The 9,753-nt window shown below is 40.8% G+C and overlaps 1 protein-coding gene across 1 annotated transcript; it reads left to right on the forward strand.

Moving 5' to 3' along the window:
• The first annotated feature begins 844 nt into the window (after positions 1 to 844).
• LOC135702006 (odorant receptor Or2-like) lies at positions 845 to 2,210 on the forward strand. The gene is made up of 5 exons (XM_065222954.1): positions 845 to 1,069; positions 1,132 to 1,215; positions 1,270 to 1,785; positions 1,847 to 2,056; positions 2,109 to 2,210. Exons 1-5 carry the CDS (start codon positions 845 to 847, stop codon positions 2,208 to 2,210), a joined length of 1,137 nt encoding a protein of 378 aa, XP_065079026.1.
• Positions 2,211 to 9,753: the final 7,543 nt, after the last annotated feature.

Below are 9,753 nucleotides of genomic sequence, written 5' to 3' on the forward strand. Positions count from 1 at the left end.
GAACGTGTCATTGGGACGGTACTTATGGATATTTTTAGTCGCTATTGAAAATTTGGTCGATTGCTGAATTTATGTATGGGCCCAAATTAGGGACATTTAGGCCGACATTACATCCATTCTATGTCACTAAACCGGGAAAATTTTAAGAATTCCGGATAAAGAAAGAAAAAAAATACTAACTAGCATTGCTGGCGCAAATTTATAAATTTCTTATGCAGTTTGACATTTCGGTAAAATAACGCATTTGACCTAGTGACCTCGGCCTTATGACGTTCGGCATTATAGCATTATAACCGTTCATCATTTAAAAAAAATGGTCTCACCCTTTTACGAGACCTGGGTACGCCCATGGCTCACTCTCTCACACTGATGGTGTGTACAGAGCAGTGCTAGCAACTAATTAAACATGTGAAATATTTTGTTCCGTTGAGTATTTGTGGGAAAATATTTTCATTCGGATAACAAAATTAATGGTTGAATAAATGTAAGATTTCGAATAGTAAGTGAAAATTAAGGGCTATTAAAAATGTATCATCAATTTAATTTCGTGGAAAACCCTTGTCTCAAAGGTGAGAAATTGTTGCCTATCCATTCAATTGACGTTCCCATAAATAATTCAACCTATTTCAATCCATGATGTCAAGTCTAAGTATCACTTCGGTTCTTTCATTCACTAAGAAATATATCTCTACCACCCAAAGTGATGGTTAACACCTAATCATTTCCACGCCCACCATCAAAAGGTGACGACGATTTTAGAACGCACCGAAAACTTAACTTACCAACCAACAGCCAGCCATAGCGCAATAACTCAATTCATTCCTCCACGAGGCACTTGTCCGCAATGTCGTCCACCGATAAAATTCTCGCATGTCCAATCGTTTCGATCAACGCCCGAGTTTGGCGCTTTTGGTCCTTCATCCTGAAGCACGACTACATGCGGTACATCAGCATCCCTCCGGTTACTGTGATGACCGTGTTAATGTTCACCGATCTGTACCGGGCGTGGGGAAATATCGGTGAGGTGATCATCAACGCCTACTTTGCCGTGCTTTTCTTCAATGCTGTGGTGAGATTTGAAAGGATTTTTCCGTTATTGTCAAATCTAATATCAAAAGTTTTATTTTTAAGTTGCGAACGCTGATTCTGGTGTACTACCACGAAGAATACGAATCATTCCTCGAAAAAATTGCCGTCGTTTATAAGGAAATTGAGGTAAGTTAGAAAAGGGCTAGTTTTTGAGGGAATGAATGAAAATTTTCCCAACAGGCAATGCAGGACGACGCTATCCGAAACATGGTTGAACTTTTCACCAAGCGAGCTCGGATGATGTCAATTTCGAACCTGGCCTTGGGTGCGTTTATCAGTGCTTGCTTTGTGGTATATCCACTGTTTACCGGAGAAAGGCGGCTCCCCTACGGAATGTACATATCCGGAGTGAATCAATTCGAATCTCCTCTGTATGAGATCCTGTTTGTGACGCAAGCTGTGCTCACCTTTCCGGGATGTTGCATGTACATTCCATTCACGAGTTTCTTCGTTTCAACATCGCTGTTTGGATTGATTCAGATCAAATCACTTCAATATCGGCTGGAGAACTTTCAGCAATGTGCCGCCGGGAAATCTAATAAAGAACAGCGCTCACAGCTGGAGGCCATAATCAATGACCATCAGCGGGTTATTGCCTACGTTGGTGAACTGAACGGACTGGTAGCAAACATTTGTTTGCTAGAGCTTCTTTCGTTCGGAATGATGCTCTGTGCTTTACTGTTTTTGTTGATTGTTGTGAGTATTATTCAAAACTACACAGGGCAGATTTCTGACAATTTTCCAATACTACTCACAGATTGACCACATGGCGCAAATCATTATTGTCGTGGCATATATTTTCATGATAATCTCGCAGATTTTTGCCTTCTACTGGCATGCCAATGAAGTACGCGAGGAAAGCATGGCCATAGCCGAGGCTGCCTATAGTGGTCCGTGGGTCGAAGTGGATCAAGCGAGCAAGAAAAAGCTACTGCTAATTATCCTCCGGGCACAAGTGCCACTGGAAGTGAGTATATGCCATCCAATAGCTTCCGATATCATTCATTTTTTTTCTTCAGATCTCTGTAGGGAACGTCTATCCTATGACGTTGGAGATGTTCCAATCGCTGTTGAATGCATCCTACTCGTATTTTACCCTGCTGAGACGTGTTTATAATTAAAGATAAAAACAGACAGATTTCCATGGCTTATCAAGTGGAGAATAATTAAACCGGATTATATTGAAGCCTGACGAGTTAAATGAAAAACATAGTAGACTGGTGTCTCCATAGCAACTATTGCAATGTTCAAAGCATGTGTATTACTGTCTTATCATTTATAGAGAACGATTTGTGTCAATACAGGTTGCAGGATTTGTTTTTCAGTAGTGGAACTTTCATTTGACAGCAAGTGGAGTTTGGTCCTGGCATCCTTATATCAAATCACTCAGTTGTGCAGCGAATGGCGATGAATCAATAAATGTCATCACCAACATGAAACAGATTAGCTTTGCATTAAAAAAGAAGAAAAATATATTTGTTTCCATCAAATTCTCTTTTTTGACACCTTAAGTGAGCTCAACGTACTCAAGGAACTAGCATAAGCGAGAAACGGTTTCAAAACAAACTGCCTTGACAACCTAGGGCTTCTAGCACCACTGACAATGCAATCAAGGTAGCCGTTTGACAGTTTATGGTCGATTGGATTAAAACCATCCAAATCGGCTTTTCTCTTATCCTAGATCCAGACTAATGCAGAGCTCTAATTTTAAGACAGAAAACACCCTGGCATCAGAAGATGTTGATTGCTTCACCAAAAAGGATAACCGAAGTGAATATTCAAAATTTACATTCCACATCAAACCTTGCCACATCCAAGCAACCGCTGGTTATTCCTATAGGTTATCCTACCCCACCAATTTGAGGAGGCGAAAATATGCTCTCAAGGAAATTTCTACAGCTGCACGAAGAAGGCGACAAATTTGAATAAGAAGAATGTGACGTGAATATAAACAGAACAAGAGGAAATCGGATCAATCGACATGTAGAACGGTGCAAATTATGCTAATGGATGTGGCTTTTCTTCGCTTATTAGTATAGACTTTTGCCTCTTTTTGTGTCCTACATAACACAGTGTTTATTCAATTAAATCCAATGAAACATGTTGTAAGTGTCAATCACATTATTAAAACCATCAACTTTCGAATCTTTTGGATGCAAAAATAAATCTTGGATGCACATTTCAGCGTTCACTTGTGCAATTACATTGCATCAATCTTATTCTCGTTACGCTTAAAACGAACACCCCTAGCAGAAATGGAGTTGGAACTTTGCCTAGGTTGGAACGGAAAACTCTAGCACGAACAATAAACAACTATAAATCTCATGGTCGAAGAGGGGATCTGGATTGAATCTGAAATGGTTGAAAATATATCCAACCTTATTGTGACAGTTTTATGACTAAGATCGATGAATATTCTTTTGTGGTGTGCTTTGTGAAACTTTATTTTCAATGATAAATTTCCCGGTTTATTCACATCATCGTGTATTGATTTTGATCCAAAATGAAATAATACTATCGTTTAGTAATATCTATCAAAAAAAGGTTGAGTTTATCGATCGCAAGTGAGTGAAAATAGCATGTAAAAATAGGTTCAAAAGCCTCCCTGTCATCATCATGTCTCAAACAAGAAAGGCCGGAAGAGCTGCCACACAAATGTCAGTCATAATTTCCTGGGCAACGCTTGCTGCGAAACAGAATTTGTGGCTGAATGTGTGACGCCTAACTCCCATCCCACCTGCCAATGAGCCCGACTTTCAACGAAAATGCAACAATAACAACAATCCATCTGTTGATTTTTTATTCTTCTGGGGTCTTGGATAGCTCATTGATTATTCCTGATGATTGTTGGAGACTATTGAATAGTGGAATACCTGTTTGAATGAAGAGATATTGATTTGCAATGTACATTTAATTATTAAAATTATTGGAAATTACTAACCATTCTCTTTTTTTATAATTATTGTTTTCGTTCATATCTCAACATAAAGAGTGAAATTCACGGGAACGGGTAGAGTAAGGTGGGATAAAAGCTCGACTTTAGTTGAAAAAAGTTGGACCTTATTTTGGAAGCCAAAACCACAGACTTTTTCATACAAACGTTCATAGGTAAAATGGTTCGATTCAACTGCCGCAATGAGGCCCCTGAGTTTATCCACCTATGGTGAGATGCGACAGTGGCCCAGTATGAAAATTTAGCAATCCAAAAGTACTAGTGCTTTTTTTCTTAAGCTTTAGATGTTTGGTGTCTTCGGTAAATTTGTTTGCTTTAAAAGCTCCTCATTATGACCGGTTGTAAAATCAGGGTGTTACTAAAGTTTATTAAGATTCAAAGCCAATTGCCTTATTTTTGAAAATAGACACACTGAAATGCCTTCAAGGTTGTTGTTGATGAAGCTCTTAACGTTCTTAATTAAGAACAATTCAAACTGATCAATGCATTGTCTGTGTGCTGAAAATAGCTCGAAATGTTTTAACATGAAAGTAAGGATGCAAAGAGAAAGTCGACGAAAAGAAGCTGTCAGTGTTACTTAGAACCTAATGCATTGTTCAGCTTGAATTTTTTCAGAATTGAAATAGGCATAAGGTGTTCCAGAATAATTATGTTTCTGGGCTCTAGTTTGTTAAGCTTGTTATTCACAAAAAAGTCACCTTCAGATATCTTTTAGAGCATATTATTATGCATATATTGTCCAGAACAGTTAATCGATAATTGAAATTTTGAGAAACACTTTGTGTCAATTTTGAAAAATGCCTCTTGAATGTGAACTATAAATGAGCATGAGCATGATCTGAGAACCACTTTATCGTTTTGCTATGGAATGGCTGTATGAAGAAAGTTCTCTGAAAAGTCAGAAATACATCCGGGGAGCTTCCAAGGATGGCCAGGGAAACACGGAAACGTACTTCTGTTGTTGGACCGGTGGGGACGGGAGATTGTGCAGATGAGGTTGATCCTGCTGCGACAGCTGGCCTTGACCTCTTGAAGGTGCTGGTCAAAACTCAGCGACCGGTCAATGACAACCCCCAGCAGTTTCACAGTTTTTTTTTTCAATGGGTAAGCTTGATTACCGATCTTTATGGAAGGTCCGCAGACCTGATGCCGGTACTGGAAAACGAGGCACCGCTCTTTCCAGCAGACAGTTTGCAGCAGGAGTTTGACCTGTGGCTACGATTAGCACGTCGTCTGCGTACACGAAAATGGAGATGTTCGCTGGTAATCGCTCGAAGACACTGTTCATGGCTACCAGGAACAAAGTAACAGCGATCACTGAACCTTGAGGAACGACAGTTTCCTCGCAGAAAGTGCGGGATTTGGTATTAACCTACCGAGACTCGGAAGGATCTGCCAGTCAGGAAACTTTGGACGAAATGGTGACTGAAGCAACGTACCGCGGGCGTCCATGGTTGAAGGCTTTTGCAATGTCCAGGGAAACCAACTCCGTATGGAGACCATTATCCTTGGCATCCTCGAGGAGCTCTCCTAGCGTCACAAAATACGTGTATGTACCGTGGCTTTGCCGGAATGCGTGTTGGCGATGGTCTAGAAGGCCGCCAGACTAGAAAAACTGCTTCAGGCGTCGGTTGACCATCCGCTCGAACACCTTTGCCATGCAGCAGGTGAGCGCAATGGGTTATTTGCTTTGGGGATGGGGACAACCAAGCTCTCCCTCCAATGCTCTGGATACGAGTCTGTCTGCCAAAGCTGGTTGCAGAGTTCCACCATTTTTACTTGACCCGGGGTAGGCAGGTTCTTGAGCAGCGGGTAGCCGATCTCGTCTGTGCTGGCTGATTTCCCGTTGCTTCTACTAAGCGTGAACTGAAGCTCCTGCCAGGTGAAATCGTGGTTGATCCTCAGGTTATTCGTGTCCGGAGAAACTCGGAAACTGCTTACGGACGAAGCCGATGGGTTTGCTAGCCGTTGAAAGTTCGCCTCGTACTTGGAAATCGCAGAGAGGTCAGCGAAATAGTCGCCAAGCTTATCTACAACGATTGCGGGTTGGAGACTGGATATGCAGCCTGGCCGTTTGGCGCTTGCCACTGAGGGCCTTGACCTTACCCAAGAGCTCCGCCGAAGTCTGTGAGGCATTTATGTTTTCGAGGAAGTCCGTCCAACTGGGTCGTTTGGCATCTCGGACCAATTGGTGACACTGGTTGTGCCGTTCTCGATAGGTACAGAGCGCGTTTTCCCTATCCGGATCATCTATGGGAATCCGTTTGACTCGTCCAAGGGCTTTTCGTCGGGCCTTGACTGCCGTCTTCGTTTCTTCGTTCTACCATCTGAGGGCTTTACGCCCCGGAATGCTGCTTGTTTTTGGAATGGTTGCTGACGCAGCTGCGTTTATTGCTTCAGTGAGATTCTCGATGCTGTCAGGGTTACGGTGTTGAAGGAGCGACTGGAAGGTTTTAACGTAACTCTCCCAATCCGAGTTGCACCTGAACCGGGTAATGATCGCTACCGTAGAGGTCCGGATTGACGCTTCACTGCATTCTTCCAGCGAAGGAACGACTAACAGAAGTTACATCGATCGCCGTGGTGTGCCGTTCACTGAAAAAGGTCGGCGATCCGTCATTAAGGATGATCATATCCTTCCTTTCAAACTTGTCTACCAGTGTGGAACCTCTCGCGTCGAACCGGGGGCACCCCAGCTAGAGTGGTGGGCGTTCAAGTCACCCAAAAATATACGCGATTCAGGTAGGTTATCGAAGATGCTGTCGATTTGACCTTTGAGGTTTGCTAATCTCCCGCAGGGCAGGTATGCGCATGCTATTGCAATGTTGGCTGGTTACTCCAAGCAAACTCCCAAAATGGGAAGCTCTGAGTCAAGGTCGAACGTCTTCAGGTCCTTCAGAACCCCGATGGCGACGGAGTGTCGGAAATTGCTCCCACGTTTAACTGTCCAGCAGTATCTACCGCCCAACGAACGGTTCTTCTGCTCAACTGTTACCTTGTTTACTTCCTAGAGTGCTATCACCCAGGGAGAATTGGATTGACACAGTAGCTCCAAATCCGCTAGCTGATGCAAGAAACCGTTGATGTTCCATTGCAACAGGAACTTTATACACGGATAGAAATCTCCTTATACCTTTTGGCAAATTTCCATTGCCATTCATAAAATGTATAAGTCAACTAATAAGCAGACGCCTTGCAAAAAGTTAATAAAGATCATGTGTCAAATGAAATGTATAAGCGGTCACACATACCTTTTATGCATTCTAGTAGGACCTATGTGGTTTGTCTTATGGAATGTATAAGGCTGATGCTTTGGCAAAAAAGTATAAGTGAAAGACATGAATTATATAATTGATTTTCGTTTCGTGTAGGCTTTGGCAAGGCCGAAACCTCTGGAGAAAATTTCAACAAACCTTCGCAAAAAAATGGATGACACGTCCAGAAGAAGCCATAAAGACCAGAATTCCAGCAGTAGGCATTTCTAGGAGACGCCAGAAGAAGCTCGGAAAAACCTTCCAACAGAAGTAGGGGAAAACCACCGGAGGAAGCTCATGGAAAATTTCTGCGATAACTCAATAGATACTTACGGTAGAAAACTTCCTGGAGACTCTGGAAAAAACCTCCTATGGTAGATTGGAAAACGCTTCTGGATAATGTCCAAAGCCAGAAGATTTACAGGACCGTCGATTCATTGAGAAGTTGGGAAAGTATATTCTTGAAGAAAGAAATTTTCGGTGAATTTTCTAAAGAAAATAAGCGCAATATTCCGGGTGAAAATGGAAAAAGAACTGGCAGGATAAGACAGAAGAAATTTTTAAGCGAAGCCAGAAGATGCTTCAGAAGGAAATCTCAATAACTTTCTGGGAGCAATCGGAAAACAACTTAATGTGGAATAAAATTCCACTGAAACTTGGATGAAACCTCTGTAAGCAAACTTACCCACATAAACTTTCTCACAGTACAATCTTTCTCATAAAGCCTACATTTCATAACACATCGTAAATGTCCTAACACATTCTTTAAACTCAACCATTTCCCACCAGAACATCAAGTCCATGTTCCCATCCTAATTACAACATATTAACCCGTACCCACGGACAGTTCCAATCATTCATACAAAGCAATAAACCTCAAGTAGCACAACAGCACTTGAAGCTAGAACTGAAGAACATGCAAAAAGTGTCCTATTACCACACCGCTAACACAGTTCCATTCTCGAGAAATGCATAGCGCAAGCGACTATGACAAGTCACTCGCGCTAGGGCACTCACTCTCTCTATGTCTACATTCCCTATCTTTCTATCATCCTCTCCATGCACCATCCATATAAATGCTAGAATCGATTATGTACCGATCAGAATGCTAACTTCTGATTGGTTAACATTTTACCGAACGCTAATCCACGTTCCTCAATACATAGATTTAAGATACTCGTTGTAACTGATATAAAACTAAAACCGAAATAAATCGACGGGCAATTCTGGATTTCTTTTCAAACCTAAAAGGTATGACATTTATTTATACGAAACAAGCCTTCTCCGTACACCTCCAAGAGAAGATTAAATAAACTACAGGAAGTTTAAAATGTAACATTCTGCTGAAACTATTTGGTTCACTGGAGAAAGTATTACCAGATTCCCAGAAATTAGTAGGATGAGCATATGAATGAAATAATGTCAAGCATAGGACATTTTAAAGAAGAATAATGTGTTGAGCATGATGAAGCCTCTAAAAATGTAAAATATTTAAGAAGATAAAAGTTTCTCATAATATTTTAAGGGGTTTTTATACTTCATACGTAAAATTTACGATTTTCAGACTAGGTTGCAAATGCTATCTAAATAATCTGTGATAATTTATCAACTAGAAAAAGTTCTGAAAAGTGTAGGTTGATATTTGAAGAAATACTTCAAGTCTCCTCATCCATTAATGTATGAGTTAGGTAAAGGACTATGCGTTTGACTAATACTGTTGTTTTAATGGCTCTTCACTCATTTTCAATTTCTGTTTAATTTTCACGCTGTCAAACACTAGCGGAACTATCAACCTACCCTCTTCAAAACTTTCTCTCACTAATAAATTATCACACTAAAGCTTCATGTAGATATTAAATAGCATTTCCAGCCAATTCTGATTGTCACAATAGTTTCTTTGAAATTTGAGTGCTGGCAGGTAATACTTATTTGGATTATTTAAAACATCGGTGTAATTCGATATAAAATCTGAAAAATCGTTATTCTGAGGAACCTTATCAGCATACCGGTATCAAGTTCGAAAATCGGTATACCTGGTAACGCTGACTTAAGCACAGACAATGATACCATTATATGTGCCTTATAACCAGTTTTGGTATTATTAAAGTTCTAGCCGCTTCCCCGAGGGTATCCAAAACCAACTACAGAGTATCATTTCACAGTTGTGTATGGATCGATTTAAGATCCTCAACCTGCAGTAGATATGTAATATACCTTAGTTTTGAGAAAAACATCATACTTCAGATTTTCAACCTATTATTAATAGCGGCCAATATTATCAGCAACAATTGACATAGCCCCAAAATATGCCGAGCATTTCCGGTGTCAAGAGCCACTGCAATTTTGTGGCCCAAATTCCAAAATTTAAATAATTTTACCCCGGTTCATCAAAATCGGTTAATTATTCATGGAACAATGCGAACTCCTGTACTACCCTGTGCGACACACCAGTCCCAT

This window comes from Ochlerotatus camptorhynchus, unplaced genomic scaffold (genome assembly GCF_037179485.1).
Source record: "Ochlerotatus camptorhynchus isolate MF236.1 unplaced genomic scaffold, CSIRO-AGI_Acam_v1.1 ptg000182l, whole genome shotgun sequence".
Lineage (NCBI taxonomy): Eukaryota > Metazoa > Arthropoda > Insecta > Diptera > Culicidae > Ochlerotatus > Ochlerotatus camptorhynchus.

Bases quoted from the DNA above. Each gene is read 5' to 3' on its own strand.
- LOC135702006 (XM_065222954.1), top strand. From the start codon at position 845: ATGTCGTCCACCGATAAAATTCTCGCATGTCCAATCGTTTCGATCAAC. The intron at 1,070-1,131 runs GTGAGATTTGAA...TTTATTTTTAAG, and splicing joins TGCTTTTCTTCAATGCTGTG to TTGCGAACGCTGATTCTGGT. The intron at 2,057-2,108 runs GTGAGTATATGC...TTTTTTCTTCAG, and splicing joins GGGCACAAGTGCCACTGGAA to ATCTCTGTAGGGAACGTCTA.